The sequence below is a fragment of the Macaca nemestrina genome, chromosome 1, assembly GCF_043159975.1.
Source record: "Macaca nemestrina isolate mMacNem1 chromosome 1, mMacNem.hap1, whole genome shotgun sequence".
Classification (NCBI taxonomy): Eukaryota; Metazoa; Chordata; class Mammalia; order Primates; family Cercopithecidae; genus Macaca; species Macaca nemestrina.
In genome coordinates, this window is record NC_092125.1 from 44,180,710 (window position 1) to 44,199,931 (window position 19,222).

Genomic DNA, 19,222 nt, shown 5'->3' on the forward strand with positions numbered 1-19,222 from the left:
AGAAGTTACAGTCGTTTGTTTTTGCCATTTTGAAAGTGTTTCAGATTCATTACTTCATTGGATTTTTATAACAGTTTGTATTGTAAGGGCAAAGATTTGTTAAATAGATTCAAATTTTATTAATATAATAGAAATAGACTTTGATTATTATTCACAAGGATGCATAGAGTAGATATTTGGGTAAATAACTGTTATCTTTATCTCAATAATCAGAAACATTATTCCTTCTTTTTTCATCTTTGTAAAAATATTTTATAGGTATTTTATTTACTTAACACCATTAAATGAAGCTAGATTTTGTACTATACTATGGAACTTCTGATCCCAAAATAGCACTGTAAAAAAATCCTTAATTAAAAAGGCTTGATATTTTAGAAAACTATCCTTTATTCAACTTGTTCAATTTGTTGAGGAGATTTTTTGTTTACAGAATGGTGAAGAGGAACTTAATGATAGGGATGAAGGTAGTTTAATCAGGTCTTAGATTCTATTTTAGGCAAATCCAATTTAGTTGTAGAAACACCAGATGCCTACCCCCATGATTAAAATTCTGAATGTCAATAAGCTAAGATGTTAGACTGCAATTTCTATGTCTAAACAAAAATAACCAACATAATTTTAATAGATTTTTTCCGTGCTTTCAAGTTAGCACTATTAAAAATATTTTCTAGTTTTAAATTATAAATAGCTAATAATTATGGAGAATTGAGTTATATTCCTAGATCTGCCAAAAGAAAAATAATAAAACCTTGCGAAGTCAGTTAATTCCTTTGATCTTTAAGTGGGAACAAATTCTAACATTACACTAACTCTCAATAAATAGTGTTTTACTGTTTGCAAAGTACTTTCATTTCTATCATGCCCTCCCTCCTTTTTTTTTTTTTAACCATTCAGAAAAATGTTCAGGAAAGTCATTTTCTAAGCCTAAAGATTACTGTACATATACAGATTAAGGGAAAACATACTGATGAAAGGGAACAATTAAGTGTGTAGAAACAAGACAGATGACTGTACACAACTAAGAAAACATAAATGTAAGATTTTTGGAATGTGGGAGAGGATAGACTCTAAAGTACAGGTGGCTCTTGGCCTTTAGAGAAGGAACACCCCTTCTAGCATAATAGCTCAGAGGGGGAAGAAAATAGGTGTAAATATATACGAACTTGTAGGTGTGCTGGTGAAAAGTTGAAGATAATCTCATCTGATGCCTTAGATTTCTATAAAATTGTCAAGGTCATCTTCCTAGAGTGAAGGATGATGAAAATAAAGATTTGTAAGAAGTATTGCAAAGAATGGTATATCGAGTTGACCACAGAAATATCGTGGAATTGCCAGAGAGTGGTAAAACTCCTTTTGAGGTTAGTAATCACTAATGAATAAGTTGTGTATTTTTCCCCTAGCAATCCTTGTCTTCTCAGATTCAAGAATAGAGAAAATGAAGAGCAATATTTGGGAGGATTGTCTAATAGACAGATGAGTTGAAATTAAAGAAAGTCTTAGAAATTTAGGCTAATGATGACCACAAAACTTAAGCAGAAAAGTACAGTAATTAGAAGGTCAATATTTGTCAGTTGCAAGGATGGAAAAATGTGATACATACAAATAGCATGAGCCTAAAAGATATGTAGTATTTTTATGGAAGCCAATGAGAAGAATAATCTGGGGTAAGGGAGAGTGTCACTAATGATATTTGAATTCTGAAATAGTACACAATCACCACTTGCAAGCTATAAAGAGAAAGTGTGCCCTCTTTGAAGAGGCAGGTTTCAGTAATGGCAAAGATGTGGAAGGAATTCTTGGAAAAAAGGTTGAAAATAGAGGGAAATTCTGATTTCAGAGAGCAAGGAAGCACAGACTTTCATGGGGATGGTGTAGTAGATTATTAAAGCAAAGGGCAAGCTGGGAGTGGGCAGAAAGTAGGGAGTGGGAAAAGTTGGTAGGGGGCTTATATTTTAGATATTGACTGTGATTAATGCAAGATTAAGAGTCATAGTGGGTTCAATTTCAGAGTTTTTGAGGAGGCTGGATTCTCGTTCTAATAAAGGATTTGACTCATTCAGCCTAAGTGAGTAATTATTGCAGTTGGAACAAGTTTGGGTAGCTTCTCCTAAATGGCTTGGAGGTGGGAAGGGACCTAGGTATTGATGCCAGCAACTAAAGACATTAAGGCTACAGTAGGAACATAACCTATAGCTACGAGCTATGAGCTTTATGTATCCAACCTTATATTCCAGGGAGAAATCCAACTTGATCATGTTTTCTCTTTTACATACACTGTTGGATTTGACTTGCTAATATTTAATTTTTTTTTTGTTTCCATACTTATAGCAATATTAGCCTGTAATTTTCCCTTCTCATACTGCCCTTGTCCAGTTTTGGTACAAAGATTATACAAGTTTAATAAAATGAGTTGATAATTATTCTCCTTCTCTGTTCTCTGAAAAAGCCTGTGTAAAGTAATGTTTCTTTTCATATTGATAGAATTAACTTATAAATACATCTAGGCCCTGTGGTTTTTTTGTGGGGAGTAATATTTTGTTAATTACTGTTCTGGTTTCTTTGCTGGTTACAGGGCTATTCAGACTTTCTATCTGTCTTAACTCAATTCTGGTAAATTGTATTTTTCTAGAAATCTATTGATTTTTTTGTTTCCAAATTTGTTGGCATTAAGTTGCTCATAATATTTTATATCTTTTTCATCTCAGCTCTATCTAAGCATGAGTTTTAAAAAAATTTTAAATGTTGTTTATTTATGCTTTTCTCATAGCCACCACACCCCCTGCAGTGAATCTGGAAGTTTTTATTATGATTATTATTATTTTTAATTTTTTTTGAGACGGAGTCTCACTGTCACCCAGGCTAGAGTGCAATGGCGTGGTCTCAGCTCACTGCAACCCCCACTTCCCGAGTTCAAGCAATTCTCCTGCCTCAGCCTCTCGAGTAGCTGAGACTACTGGCAACACACCAGTAGCATGGCAACACACTAGGCTAATTTTTGTATTTTTAGCAGATATGAGGTTTCACCCTGTTGGTCAGGCTGGTCTCAAACTCTTGACCTCATGATCCGTCCACCTTGGCCTCCGAAAGTGCTGGGATGACAGGCGTGAGCTATCGCACCCGGCCAGATTTTTTTCAAATCTTATTAAAGAACCAATTTTTGGCATGTGAATTCTATCTATAAAATTTGTATTATATTATATTATATTATATTATATTATATTATATTAATTTCTGCATGTACTTATTTCCTTATTTTTCTACTTTGTGGGCTTGCTTTATTTTCTCAGTTGGAAACTCAAGCTATTTGTTTTAAGTCTTTCTTCTTTTGTAATTTATGTTTTTAATAGTAATATTTTCTTGATATTCCAAAGTTTTGATATAAAATACAGTTATTCTTCTTAAGTTTTAAGAATTTTAGATTTCCAGTATAATTTATTCCTTGACACAGAAGTTATTTAGATGTATGTGTATTTGTGATTAATAGTAAATACATATATGTTATTAATTTCTACTTAATTGCATTGTGGTCCTAAAGAGTAATTTGTCTTACGGTGTCCTAGTTCATTATTAACTTTTGAAAATGTTCCTTGTGTGTTGGAGGGGGAAAAGTGGCTACTTTACTAATTATTAGTTGCAGTGCTTTATTTTTATTATTTTGTTATTATTATTTTGAGACGGAGTCTCACTCTGTGGTCCAGGTTGGAGTGCACTGGTACGATCTTGGCTCACTGCAACCTCTGCAGCTCGGGTTCAAGCAATTCTCCTGCCTCAGCCTTCCGAGTATCTGGGATTACAGGTGCCCGCCACCACACCCAGCGAATTTTTGTATTTTCGGTAGAGACGGGTTTTGCCATATTGCTGGGCTGGTCTTGAACTCCTGACCTTAGGTGATCCACCCACCTCGGCCTCCCAAAGTGCTGGGATTATAGGCATGAGCTACTGCACCTGGTCAGTTGCGGTGTTTTAAATATGTCCTTTAGATCAAGCTTGTTAATTCTGTGGCTAATATCTACGTAGATACTAATTTTTTTTGTTATGCGATCTAGCAAAGGTTGAAAGAACTGTACTGAAATTTTTGGTGGTGGATTGCCACTATTTTCTTGTAACCTATCAATTTTTACCATGTATATTCTATGACATTTTATTAGCCATATATATGTTTAAAATTTTTAGATCATCCTAGTGGTACTGTACCATTTTATACTTATGTAATAATGTAAGTAATATTACATTATGTATGTCAGATATATTTCTATATCTAATAATGCTTTTTCTCTTTAAATGTATTTGTCTGATATTAATTGATACTTGCTTAAGAATTGTATTTGCTAGATATGGGTTTTCCATCATTTTATACTTTGCTTTTCTGTATCCTTATGTTTTGTATGTATCTCTTTTGAATAGCCAATACCTGAGTTTATAAAAAGTCTAATTAAACAATATATGCCTCATAACTGTTAAATTGAAATCGTTTATGGTTTTTGTCACTATTATTATGTTTGGAATTATTGCCTTTTTAAATTCTTACTCTGGAACTGGAAAGAATGGCAAAATAACTCTGTTTTCAAATAGAAACTCCTTGCTGCTCCTTCAAGGAAAGCCAAATGGAGGTTTAAAAGTCCTCTCCATTTCCCTACCAAAACAAAAGCAACAAAAAAGAAAATTAAAAATCCTCATTCTCCGGAAATGCTTGAAGAAGGGAAAAAATAAGTTGGAGAGACAATGATTGGCAAAAATGACATCTGTATTTATTTTTAATAAAAAATGTAATGTAGAGCCATGGCCTTATTCTTCTAAACTTCTGTGGGACTTACACAGTTTATTATGTAAGTCTCTGTAATTCAAGTTACCCAGAAAGTTCAATTTCGTGGTGATTATCATTGCCTATTGAAAGTGCATCTAATTTGTTATAACAGGAACCCTGTAGGGGAGATAATTGTATATTGTTAGCAATGAATATATGTAAACCTTTAAAAATGAATTACTGTTTTTGATAGAACATGTTTAAATTAAGGTAGTCTGTGTTCAATTATTGGAAGCAGGGAGTGAACACTCTAAGATATAAAATAGCCTAGGGTGAAACACCTTATTTTATGAAAAACTAATTTTTAGGAGCATTTTCTTTCATACTGTGGAAAAAAATCCCTGAAAGATGAACAGACTTTGACAGCTGTTACAGGTGAGAGCCTCAAGTAAAGATAATATTAAATGTTTTCCTTAAATGCTATTGCCCAGATAATGAATATACATAATTGAAAACTGAGATTACTGTATACTTTACTTTGTTCTCTCTGCCAGAGTCCTACACACTGTATTAGTTGTTAGAGTTGTGGAACTTAACTGAAGCTTTCTCTGGATTCCAGGTAACTTTGTTCTTTTGTTTTTGTTTTTGTTTTTGCTTTTTTCCTGCAGAATTGATATATGGGCCTGAAATATATTAAGGTAGATCTTCCAATCTTAGATAATCCTGAGTTTTGTTGTTAATGCATTCTTTGCATTGATGATTGCCAGTAAGAAGTATGCTGTGATGTGAAAAGCATAGGAACCAGGGATGAGAGGTCCAAGGTTAAATTTAAACTCTGTATCTTCCTAGCTGCATAACCTGGACAAGTCAGCTAACCACAAACACTTCAATTTTGTCATCCTTGAAGAGGACATATTGAAAACATTGTTCTACCTACCTCATAGAGCAATTGTGTCTTGTAGTTATTCAGATGAGACAATGTATGTGAAATAATTATGTAACATAACACACCATAAAAATGTTGGCTATATTTGGTGCAACAAAGCTACTATTCCACAGCATGGATTCTATTGTCTTTACATCAATTCTTTAGTAATTATGAACTTACATAGTATTTGACTTTTATATATGTTTCAGGAATGCAATATCTAACTTGTTCATGAGGTGCTTTATTTTCATAGCAAAGCATATAAACAACTACCCATGACAAATGTATTTGTTCTTAAATGATTTTTCAAAATTTTCTTAGTAAAAGCACAGGAGTTACTGAAGTAGCACCTATCTTGAAAAGTCAAATTAAAATGATTATTGTTTGTGTAGATATATAAATGTGTGTACGTGTGTGTGTGTGTGTGTAATTTTTTCGTATGTGATTGGTATAAAAGATAACTGTTTTGTCATAGAACCTGCATATTTTTATCTAAATATATGTTAGTGCCATTTTAGTCATTATACTCTTTTCACGTTTTAAACTTCCAGTTAGAGACAAAACTTTTGAAAATTGACTAGAGAAATGCTGCTGTTGAGTTTACTTTCTTCTGAAAGAATATCTTTTCCTGTAATGGGAGGTACAATGTTTTTGTACAGAGCTACTTCACTCCCACAGTCATAGGTCATCAAGAAGAGCATCTACATCCCCAAATGTTTCAGAGTGTAAGTCAAAAACTCTTACAGTTTCACTTCTTTTCATGTGTCTCGTAGATGTTTTCAGAATATTTTCAGCTGCATGGCTTGACAGCCTTGGGATTCCCTCACACATTCAGTCTTTTTTGGATCAATCTGGTGTGAGCGTGAAGACTGGGAGTTGTGGAGCCCAGTTAGCCAATGATTGCAATTGTCCAGGAGACAGATGATAGTAATTAAGTTTCCATCAGCCTGAACTCAGGGGACAGAAGATAGATATTCTGTATGTAGAAGTAAGCACTTCTTCCCTGGGGGTGATTTTTACCTTCCAGAGGACAATCCGCAATGTCTGAAGATAGTTTTAGTTGTTGCAACTGAGGGAGGGATGCTAACAGTACCTAGTGGTTAGAGGTCTGGAATGCTGCTAAACGTACTATAATGTGCAACTCCCCGCAGCAAAGAATTATCCGGCCCCAAATGTAGATAGTGGTGACTTTCAGAAGCCTCAGTGTAGATAGTACCTGAAGTCCTCAGAGGGAATAACAGCATCTGAAGTGTGAGGGAGGAGTCTAATCCAGAAAACACCAATAGACAAGGAGCATGCCCCTGGTCACAGAAGCAGAGAAGAATCTGGAGAGTGGTATTACGAAAACCAAAGTGAGGAAAGAATTTCAATTTGGGAGTAGTAATCAACATTCAATGGAGCCAAAATTTAAGTAAAATGAGGACTGTTGAGTCTAACGGGGTTAGGTGGTGTATTGGATATTTTTCATTTGCCTCTTAAAATTCACGTTCTATCTTTCTCCATCCTGTTTTATTCCTAGAGAAGGTTGACCTAACAGACTTCATCAAGGGTTCTCTTGTCCTCTGGCTTTCAGCTGGATTCTGACAATGAGAGGTCCTGAAAATAGAAGAGTACGAGGAGAGAGTGCAAGTTGTTTCTGCCTGAAGCTCTGTCCCTGCTGGGCCTCAGAGTGACGGGGGCAGTATTTCTCTTCCAAAAGCTAAAGCTCCCATTGGGCAGCTCTTTCCTATAACTGCAGGTCTCACTGGTTTCTTGACCCCTCCAGGCCTGTGGGTAGTAGTCACTTTCACCTGTTAATAAGTGGTGCTTCAGTATCTCTTGTTAGTTTCCTGCCTACACCCTTGTAAATCGACTTTTCTTTAAACTCCCTTCAATCATACCTTTTCTGTTTTGTGCTGTTTCCTGCCAGGGACCTGCCTGACACAGAGGTCATTGTTGATCTGTCAGAACCACTTTCAGTGGAATAGTTGAGGCAGATAGGTGGAAAAATAAATAGAAAGAAAGGAAGATTAAATACATTGTTTTTCTTTTTTTTTTTTTTTTGCACGGAGTTTTGGGAATGAAGAGAAGGAGAATACTAGAGACAATAATAGGTAGTAATAATTTGGAAGAACCAGGACAAGTTTTTAAATAAGAGATGGAAAGTTGTTTTTAGGTTGTGAATAAAAAACATAGAGGGAGGGGACAGAATTATAATATGAGTAAAAAAGAAATTTGAATGTGTTATAATCCTATTAAAAGCACAGATGACAATATTAGTCTCACGTAGAAATACATCTTTGAGAACAATAAAATGGAAAATAGATGAGCTAATAGATGTGGGGTAAAAAATGAGGCAAGTTCATGCCTGGTAGGCTTGGTTTCTACTGAGATGTTGAAAGAAAGTCGTTTAAGGATTTAAGAGAGGCAGACTGAGGAGAATAATGAAGGTTTGGAAGAGCTGCTTTGGGAAACGGAAGAGGGATCTGTTTGTGGAACAAGCTATAGGCCCTAGTTGAAGAGCACTGACTGGTTGATACATGTATGAAATATTGAGAAAGATACAATTTTGTTGAGTAGGACTTACCAGCTAGTAGTTAGGAAAAGAGAGATCAGATGGTTGAAGTGATTGGAAGTTTGGGGATTTAAATGATAAGTGCTTTGGAAGAATAAGGGGATAAAAATGCGGGAAGTGCCAGTAGCAAGGTGATTGATGACATCTGTCAAGTGTTTAGGCTGCACGGGAAGGTGACAATGGAGAAAGGCAGTGTCGAACAGGCAAGACTGAGAAATTGCAGGTCTTAAACAACATGTGGTTTGGTAGAAAAGAATTGAGAGGGATGGGTGCGGTGGCTCAAGTTTGTAATCCCAGCACATTGGGAAGCCGAAGCGGGCGGATCACTTGAGGTCAGGAGTTCGAGACCAGCCTGGCTAATGTGGTGAAACCCCGTCTCTACTAAAATACAAAAAATTAGCCAGGCTTGGTGGCGGTGGCCTGTACCCCAGCTATTCGGGAGGCTGAGGCAGGAGAATCGCTTGAACCTGGGAGGCAGAGGTTGCAGTGAGCCGAGATAGCACCATTGCATTGCACTCCAGTCCAGTTGACAGTGCAAGACTCTGTCTCAAAAAAAAAAAAAAAAAAAAAAAGAATTGAGAGAACTGGAAGGGTAGATAACTATCATCAGAGAATGGGATATTGAAGTTGAAGGGAAGTTGGCAGTAAAAGTAAAAGGAAGAACTGCATGCCAGAATATGTCAGCTAATCAGAGGGGCATGAGTGGATGACATTTTCTTCACTGAAATCCAATATAAGCTGGGTTCCAGAATATAAGATTTCAACATTAATAAATAAGTAAAATTAAAATGTCACTATATCTTTTAATTTAAGAAATGTGTGCTCCTCTCTTAGACTAAATCCGTTGAAAAGAAAGAACGATTATATCTTACACATTTGCATCATCTTTTCTATTATTTAACATAATTCTTTGTATGTATTAGACACTCAGATAATTGTAGAATATTTGAAAGGGAACAAAAATATATAAAATTTGTGTCATGAGATAATATATTAGATATATTTGAATAGATAAGTATATGATTAAATTTTATTCTATAATACATTCAGTATAAAACTTCAAAATGAATTTCTTATTTATGGGCTAAGCTTTATTTTGTTTTCAAACTTAATTTAATTTGCTTATTGTGGTATCTACAGTCATTCTGAAATGGCAGTTTTTTTCGGACTTCTCTCTTTCAATTCACATACATAAAAGTTTGAATAAGTTTCTAATATAGAGAAATGTGAGTGGTGTGTTTGGCATAGATTAATTGAATCCCAACTTCATAATAAATTAACTTTTATTTACATAAGCTGATCCTTAAAGTCATATATCTATGTACTGCATGCACCATTTTACTTCATGTATATCTGTTAATTATAATGAAAACTAACATTGGAGTAATGTCAGTGTCAGGTACTGCTCTAGTTTACATAATTTACTCATTTTTCCTCTCACAACAACCCAATGAACACGTGCTATTATTTTTCTTACTTTACAGATGAGGAAACAGTAGAGAGGTTAACTAATTTGCCCAAAGTCACAAAATCAGTGAATGAATTCAAACCTAGGAGATCTAGTGTTCAAGATATTAACCACCACTACAGTATAGACATATGAATACAAATGTCGACATGTTTATCTTCTATTGCTTGTTTGAATGTTTGTTTTCTTTACCTTAAGATTCCTGAGATCAAGGACACTGGCTGGTAAATGGCATCTTATCAATAAGTATTTTATGAACAAATAAATGAATGAGCTTCTGACTTTACAGGATAATTTTGCTATTTCCTCCAAAGTTTCCTATTAGTTTACAACTAACACTCTTGGCTTTTCCTTCAAGTCCATTCCAGTTATTATTTGGGTGATTTGTTATGAGACATGTTATGACATTTTAAGCCTTTACATTTAAAACGTCATTCTTTTGCTGAGACAAAAATGATCTCTTCTCCTCTTCCTCCTCCTGCCAAAAGAATTGCAGATTAAGTGTTTACATGAGGGGAGTTTGTAATCCAGGATTTCTGCAGCAGCGGGCTTCAAATATTCTAGGCAAATCCTGCTTTTTGTTCAACTCTTCCTGATGAGTGTTGTGATAAAAGCTTCACCTTGGCATCTATTAGTCATCGAGTGCTTACTTTGAGAATGGTTGCTATCATCATTTACTCTCTAAACAGGTGCCACCTAGTTACTTTTGTTTTGGCAATTACGGGTTAAATACATTCCTGAGCCTAGTCCTGCTTAAGCTTGCTAGTTCTCTATTTTAAATTAAGGCATGGTAGGTTATTTCTTTCAAGAGTAAAGGTTTCTTTAAGCAGAAATCTTTCAAATTACTCATTTTTTTTCTTGTTTTTGTAGATGAGTCTTTCACTGTTCAGCCTTGCTTTACTGCGCCTGGCTGACAAAACTGCATTACATTGCAGTTAACAATGGCTAATGATTAAAAAGGGCTTATATTTTATTCTTAAAGTATTGCTCTCTTTTAAGATGCTTATTTGACTATTCTTCCTTACTACCTTGCTACCATTCTTTTAAGTATTTACTTTCAGTCCATGGAATTAATGTCAATTTATAAAGAGCTGTTCCACTGAGGAGTTTTTGAATTATAACTATATTATGCAAGGATCCCATTTTTTGCTACAGTTTTTTAGGTCCAGTAATTCCTTAGCAAAGAATTCTGTATTGGATTAATACATTTGTTAGCAATTACTTGATAGGAGAAAACATGTTGAACTATTACTTTAAAGTTACTTATTTTATATATAATTACCCTGAATGTCTCCTTTCTAGCACTTTTTCTCCGTGTGATATGCCTGTTCTTCATCAAGTTAGAAATAGTCCATGGGGCAATTAAAATTACTTTCCCAATTGATAAAGAAGAATAGAGAATGGAATTTTAGATTAATGAGCAAAAACACTCAGTACCTATTGAAGTGACCATATGTTAGGAAGTAGTCAGAGTCAGGAATTCTCTCACCCACTTTTGTTTCACCAAAATCTAGTACAATCGCAGACCTTCTTCCCCTCCACCGCCATCCCATTTGTTTCCTCCTTTCTTCCCTTCCTGCAATTGAGACATAGGATTTTAGAGTCTAGGACAGAGATAAAACTGGAGATGTGAATTTGAGAGTGGCCTTAATATAAATGGTAGTTAAGATTATGAACTGGAGGACATTACCTGGGGTGTTTAGAGGATAAATCAGCAAAGGAAACTTGGAAGGAATAGTCAGTGGAATAGAAGGCAAACAAGCAGTGAGTTTTCAAATCAGCCAAAGAAGTGACTTGAAAAGGGGAAGAGGCCAGACGCGGTGGCTCATACCTGTAATCCCAGCACTTTGGGAGGATGAGGCAGGCGGATCACTTGAGGTCAGGAGTTCGAAACCACCCTGGCCAACATGGTGAAACCCCGTCTCTACTAAAAATGCAAAAATTAGCCAGGGGTGGTAGCACATGCCAGTAGTCCCAGCTACTCGAGTGGCTGAGACAGGCAAATCACTCAAACTCATGAGGCGGAGGTTGCAGTGAGCCAAGATCACACCACTGCACTCCAGCCTGGGCCACAGAATGAGACTCCATCTCAAAACAAAACAAAACAAAACAAAACAAACAAAAAACAGGGTGGGGGGTGGTGTAGAAAATAGTCAACTATGACACATGCTTTTAAGAGGGAGACAAAAAAATAAGGAATAAGAATTGGCTATTAAATTTGACTCTAAGTACTTGGAACAAAGGCCTGATTGGAGTGAGATGAAAAAAAAAATTGGAAGTGAGGAATAAAGATGGTGACTTTAGATACCTCTTTTGAGAGAGATGATTGTAAAGGAAAGCAGAGAAGTGAGTGATAGCTGGAAAATTTAAGTTATAGGTGGGTATATTTTAAACAGTGGGCAATTTAAAAATTCACATGTAAGCCAATATAAATAATACAACATAGACAAGGAAGAATGAGATGATGCAGAGAGGGGTGTAATAATTACAGGAGAGTAATTACTACATGGATAAAAAGAGTAGGATTCACAGTACAGTTTGATCAGTTGGCATTAGATGGAATGGACACTTCTTCCATTGTGATGTTAGCAGAAACAGTGTTTCCTTCAGCTGTGCACTTCAGATCTGGTGATGGAAAGATGAAGTAGGTCTCATCTGATATGTTCTATTTTCTCAATGAAGTATGAGTAAGATGAAATGTTTGAAGTGGAGGAAAGTGATATAAAAGGCTTATGGAAAGGAGAGAAGCTACAGCAATAGTCATTTAGGAGAGTGAAAAGTAGACTTTGTGGCAAATGTCTGATTTCAACATTGAGCTGCCACAGGAAAACATGCAAATCTGCTTTAAACAAGTAAAGTACCCTTTTCTGGGTACTTATCAAGTGCCACATCTTTAATTGTAGGCCATATTATGTCAGCACCATTATTTCTCTACTGTGATTCAGAAACCTAGGAATTTCTTTTATCTTGCTCTTCATCTCATTGTTCATTTAGACATTTTGAACATATTTTATTTTTCACTTCCATGTTTCTGTGTTGGAGGAGAGACTTCCAAATGTTTTCAAGGGAAATAAAGGTAGAACTTACACTTCACTTCTCTGATTCTCTGTTTTACTGTTTATAAAATGGGAGTAACACTTTCTATGTACAGATTTGTGGTTAAGAATTAGAGATGATATGTATAAAATACTGACCCATAATAGGCAATCAACAAATGAATATTGTAATTTTATTACCACTAAATATTATTCTTCCACCCAGAGAATAAAAAGATCTTGCTTCCTCTTTAAAATACAACTTTAACTTGGCACAGTGTTTCTAAGTTTCTTACGCATTAATTTGGTTGGAACATAAAATATTTTACTGAATGATATTTTGTATTTTGGGCTTTATAATGTTTTTAGGGCCTTGGTAATGTAATACTTGAGAAAGAACAGACTTCAAACAGAAAATTTATTTCCTTATGAGATTTTATTTTTATTACAGAAAGAAAATTATAATGAATAATGTAATTTGAAAAGCCCAAACAATAATAACAGTGAGGAGGGAAAATGTAGTAAAAAAGACAAAACGTAACTTGAAAGGGATTTTTGAAAAATGTCGTAAATATTATCCACATCCTCTTTGTTTATTAATAATGTTGCTGAAGACAGCTGTGTTTTGTAATCAAGCATTGTATCAATTTGAGTAACTAATACTAAGAAATGCTAATAACTTGATTGTTGCATCAGTCATTTTTGTCAAATTAGCATAACCATGCCCATGCCCATACTCTGTGTTCACTAAAGCAATATAGATACTACCAAAACCATCATCCAATGCCTAAAGGATAAACATGAGATATTGACATAGTGAATCTTCATTCAATATCTTCTTCTTCTATTTTGGTATGCTCTAGGGCATGTACCTCTCTTTCAGGTAGTAACCCATATTCATTTAGGAAAGACTCCACATCCCCAGCAAAAAATTCTTCAGCAAACTGATCAGCAACACTAATAAAATTGCTTATGAGTTCCCCACCTTTATAGATGAGCAGTGTAGGAAGTACATCTAAGGAAAAGCGGTCCCCAGCACCTGTATTCGAAGCTTTTATTTTACAAAACTTAACTATAGGGTATTCTGCTGCAAGACATGTTAAACTACTGTTTAGAGCATCACAGCCCTTAATACCATCTTCATAAATGTGAACAACTATTGTGGTGATCTTCTGTTCCTTTTCAATTGTTTCTAGGAATTGCTCTCCAGTTTCCAGCTCATACACAAACCCATATCTAGGCCCAAAACTCAGCTTCTGGTGCATATCCTGCATACACTGTCTACGGTATTTACGAAGGCAGTTTTCATCCTCTTTCTCTTTATGGATTAGTTCATATTCTTGAATGCTCATCTGAGAATAAAGAAATGATAGAAATTATTAAGTCAGAAGTTTTATTCCTTAGATATACCAAGCCCATTCTCAACCAAAGGAGTTTACTTTTGCTCTTTTCTCTGCCTGGACCACCTACCTTTCACTCCTGATGTGCCTTTCTCTTTCACCTCATTCAAGCTTTTGTTTAAATGTCACCTTCCTTGATTACTTTACTTAAAAAGTCCCCATCTCATGCTCTCCACTCTTTATGTTGGTTTATTTTCTTTATAGCAACAAACACTATTATATCTTATAACTTACTGATTTTTTGGAATATGCGGGATGGAATTCAAGTAAGACAGCTTTTCCTACTATTTGGAGTTCATCAGATCATCCAAGAAGTTAACTTTTGGACCAGCAGCATCAGCTTCACTTGGGAACTTCTTGGAAATGCTAATATTTGGGCACCACCCTAGGTTTACTGAATTAGAACCTATAAGACCGAGGCTAAGTAATCCGTATTTTAACAAACCCTCCAGGTTATTATTATTCACTAGTTTGGGCTGAAGTAAGAAAAGGCCCAAATTCCATTTTCTAAGATAGCTACTTTTCCTTACAGTTGGAATATAAAGTTACCTGCAAGGCCTTTCATAATAGCTACTCCATTATTAATGTATTTAACAGAATATTAAGTAACCGTTCCCCCAGCCAAAAAAGAGAAAAAGATAAAAAGGAACAATGGGACATAGTGTGATTAATAGATGTGGAGCAGCTCAGAACCATGCAAGTTAGATGGTTCCCATGTGGGATCATCTGCTGCCTCTTACTCATGTAACCTCTCAAACAGCAAATGCTATCAATTTTTAAAGTAGAGGAGAATTGAGAACACATGAAACTAATGTTTATGAAAAACATTCATAAGTGTTGGGCACGTCACATAGATTATGTTATCCAATCCTTACAAATAACCTCTGAGATAGGTATCATTAGTGTCATTTTACAGAATACACTGAGATTTAAGTTAAGTAAAAGTTTATGATGCTTTCATTACTTCTTTCTTTTGTTTCTGTTTCTTATATTTGTTTCCCTAATGTCCTCATTATTTTCCTTATCATATTTTTTTCTGTTTTAAGATTACTGTCTCAGGATGGGTATGGGAGTTCATGCCTGTAATCACAGCACTTTGGCAGGCCGAGGAAGGTGGATTGTTTGAGCCCAGGAGAACAGACTGGGCAATATGGTGAAACTCCATCTCTACAAAAAATGGTGGCGCATGCCTATAGTCCCAGCTACTTGGGAGGCTGTGGCAGGAGAATCGCTTGAACCCAGGAGGTGGAGGTTGCAGTGAGCCAAGATTGTGCCACTACACTCCAGCCGGGGTGACAGAACGAGACTCTGTCTCAAAATAATAATAATAGTAATAATAATAATAATAATAATATTGTCCCAATTTAGTTTTAACCCTAAAAATTTCCAGTGTTTTATATAATTTTTATGTTGCTGCTATAGTTCTGTTAATTTAACAGACCAAACCACACAAATTTGACTTGAAGATGTATTTGAGTATTTATATGAAAACTTGTTTCATTCACATATTCAGGCATATAGATATGTAGGCATTCAGATACATTTCCAAAGTTTAACCTTGGCATAAAATTTTTAATAATGATTATGTGTCACATTAGTGTAGTATTTTACATGTTTCAACATAGTTTTACATTTATTTTTCTTTATATGTTTTCAAAACAAGTGGAGCAGGTTTGTTATGATTCCCCAGATGGAATTTTCTGTATTTTGCTTTCTCATATTGTGAAACTACCTCTAGATCAACTCATGTATTTGTAACTAATTCTTTCCATAACTGTAGGTATTCTTGGTATGGAAGGCCACAATAGGCATTCACTTCATTTCCATTTTTTTTTTGCCAGCATAAGCAATATTGTAATCAATATATTTTGTAATAGTCTAAAATGATTCTCTAGATTGATTTAGATTAGAAAACACATTGTAAATTATTTATTACTGATTTTTGTATTATCTTACCTTTCTGCTGACTCGTTCCTTTGAATCTTTGCCATTCCTACTCTGAGGAGAAGACATTTGCCTGAGAATCTCCTTCTTGCTAGGTGGAATTGAATCACTGTCTTGACTCTCTAATTTAAACTTTCTCCAGTCGTTTATTACTCCTTTAGGTCCTGGAATGAAATGAAAAATAAATTGTTTTCCTTTATATTTTCAAAAGGACTATTGGGATAACTGAAATTTGTATAAGTATCGTCATGGAATAAACTTATTATCTCCTGCATCAGAAACAAACATCTTGTTTGGACTAGAAATTTCTGACTGCCCTGCTCATAAAAATATGCTCCCACATTAATCTTGTTAAATGGGTTTTGGTAAAGAATCTTTTGGAAACATTTGCACTAATGAAAATATAAATTATGCACCTTGAACTACTGGCAAAAGGTTGGGGTTAATATGTTTAAAAATTAGAGTCCAGGTAGAAGACTAGAATTTTGGAAAAAATAGCACTTTTATTACCTAAGAAAAAAACTTCAGCAACAAACTAATATTGGCATTACAGTATTAATAAAGGAAACCAGGAATGTTGGGGAAACAAAATAACAATAGTATATAAAGAACAACTGGTGAGCACGGGGCCTGACCTCAATAAAACTAAAATGGCTTAGGAAAATTATTATGAGACCATCCCATTCTTCTAAGATTCTAGGACTATTTTACAAACATAGAAAGAATAGGATTGGCAGATATTTTTTTTTTTTTTTGAGATGGAGTCTTGCTCTGTTGCCCAGGCTGGAGTGTAGGGGTGTGATTTTGGCTCACTGCAACCTCCACCTCCTGGGTTCAAGTGATTCTCCTGCCTCAGTCTCCTGAGTAGCTGGGACTACAGGTGCATGCCACCACGCCTGGCTGATTTTGGTATTTTTAGTAGAGATGGGATTTCACTATGTTGGCCAGGCTGGTCTTGAACTCCTGACCTCAAGTAATCTACCCACCTCAGTCTCCCAAAGTGCTGGGATTACAAGTGTGAGCCACCATGCCCGGCCAGATTGGCAGATTTAAGTAAAACTAATTAAATGAAGAATGATTCAACTGGAATTCCGATATTCAGTTGACCTGATGACTAACAACATTATTCACTTAAGAAAGTCTTAAATTCTTTAAAACAAGGAATATTAAACTGATTATCATTCACTAAAGCTTAGCTATATCCACACCTTTAATGTCTGTATTCTATATCGTATTCTATATGTGGATGTATTCCTTCTTTCTCCTCCATATTACCTAATAATTTTTATTTGTTATATATATGGTATATATTTAATATAAATTTGTTATGAATGTATGTATATTATATGCAGGCAATCAAAGCTTTTGGTTTTCCCATATAGTGTTCATATCAATATTTTTAAATAAGTTTTATGCATATTCGAAATATACATGTGTACATGTTTGTTTAAAAAAGAGAATCCATTTTGTTCCTGTTTTCTACAAATGGTGGTGTATTATATGCATTTTTCCTTACCTTGTTTTTTCTGTTTCATACTATATCTTGGAGAGTTTTTTGGTATACACACATGAAGAAGTTCTTCCTTAATTAGAAAATGGAAGCATGGTGTTCCATTGTGTAGATATACATAATTGACTTAAACAGTTTCGTAGTGATCTACATTGTTGTTTCCAGTTTTTTCTATGACATATGACGCTGAGTGAAGAATCTTGTGCATACATTTTTAAAACTCTGTGCAGGTATAGTTATGGTTATATAAGTAAAATTCCCTGGTCAAAGGGCATATACATTACTAATTTTGATATTGCTAGGTTGCCCCTACAGAGATTGTACCGGTTTACACTGCTATTAGCAATGTATGAGGGTGCCAAAAATGTGTTATTAAACTTAATTACTTTCACTATAGTTTTTTGTGTTACTATTTTCTTTTTCTTTTTTCCCCCATGAATAGTCTGTCCTATCTTTTGCTCATTGTTCTATTTGGTAATTGGTTCCTTTTCTTATCTATTTGTAGGAGCTCTTCATATATATTAGGAAACTGACGCTGTCGATTGAGTTGCAAATGTTTTTCCCCTATTTGTTAAATGCTTTTTGACTTTTGTTCGTGGTGACTTTTACCAGACAGCAACTATTTCTTCCTTTTTTTCCCTGTCTCCCACTTTCCCTCCATCCCTTCATCTATCCATCCTTCCTTCCTTTTTATAAATGAATTTACCAACCTTTTCTTCAGTGGCCTTTTTGTTGTTGTTTTTGTTTTTGTCATACTTAGGAAGGTATTCCTCACATTGCTATTATAAAATAAATCTCCACACATTTTGGCTGGTAGTCTTGTGAATTCTTTCAAGCTTCTGGCTAAATTTAATGGCTCAATCCAAATTAAAAGAGAGAGGAAATTACCATTCAAATAAGATTCAATAGAGTTAAATCGGAATTTTTAAATTTAAGTCATGATATTTAAGTTTTTTAAGCTCTTAGGAGTGGCATATAGATAGCCAAACATAATTTAACAGATTAAGAAAACAGACTCTGGATGAAGTGAAGTGTTAGGTTTTCTGGAGGAATACTGAAACTTATTTATTCAAAAAAAATAACGGGAATATCTTATCATTCCCTTTTTTTTTTAAGATTAGAAAACTGAAATTAAAGGCCATTTAGTTACCTTTTGGTCTAACCTTGTTTACAGTGAAAGTTTGTAGTGAGGGTGGGGTATAATCAGGAGAGGGGAAAGTGACTTAATTATAGTGTAGATAAGAGGTCTTGTGATAACTGGTCAGCAAGAAATTACCAATAAGTAGTGTTTTTTTTTTTACTCTTTGACATCTAAATAAAACTGTTAGGAATTATTTGATTTCAAAAACTAATTTTCCCACTCAAATATTTTTTAGATTAGTCTAACAATTTATATAAAGATATTACTTAAAGTACATACTGAATAATGTCAATAAGAACATTAGATATTGCCATATTTAATTTTAAGTTAATAATTATTTTTTCTTCTTGCTTTGCTTGCCTGTATGTGTGGCCTGTCCTTCAAAGTCTTCCTCCAAACTTTGACTTTTGGCTTCTTCCATTTTAGGGATTCGATTTGATATAATCTATAGGAGGAACAAAGAAATAATAATGACACAAGAATTCCAGGATGTACATA

General features: G+C 34.7%; 1 protein-coding gene across 2 annotated transcripts; it reads right to left on the reverse strand.

Annotated features, from left to right (window-relative positions):
- Nucleotides 1-13,130: 13,130 nt before the first annotated feature.
- Nucleotides 13,131-19,163, reverse strand: LOC105484601 (phosducin). Of its 2 annotated transcripts, none has more exons than XM_011746423.3 (3): nt 19,085-19,163; nt 16,086-16,237; nt 13,131-14,081 (listed from the first exon to the last, which is right to left on the reverse strand). In XM_011746423.3, exons 1-3 carry the CDS (start codon nt 19,143-19,145, stop codon nt 13,554-13,556), a joined length of 741 nt encoding a protein of 246 aa, XP_011744725.1. In that variant the 5' UTR covers nt 19,146-19,163; the 3' UTR covers nt 13,131-13,553. The 2 variants fall into 2 exon arrangements, with proteins under 2 accessions (XP_011744725.1, XP_011744727.1); XM_011746425.2 differs by lacking the exon at nt 19,085-19,163 and adding an exon at nt 18,294-18,427.
- Between the last annotated feature and the right edge of the window lie 59 nt (nt 19,164-19,222).

Excerpts from the sequence above, each read along its gene's own strand:
- LOC105484601 (XM_011746423.3), bottom strand. The coding sequence starts at position 19,145 with ATGGAAGAAGCCAAAAGTCAAAGTTTGGAGGAAGACTTTGAAGGACAG. Across the intron at positions 16,238-19,084 it reads AGGACAGGCCACACATACAG|GACCTAAAGGAGTAATAAAC; the intron begins GCAAGCAAAGCA and ends ATTTCATTCCAG. Across the intron at positions 14,082-16,085 it reads AGGAACGAGTCAGCAGAAAG|ATGAGCATTCAAGAATATGA; the intron begins GTAAGATAATAC and ends CTTTATTCTCAG.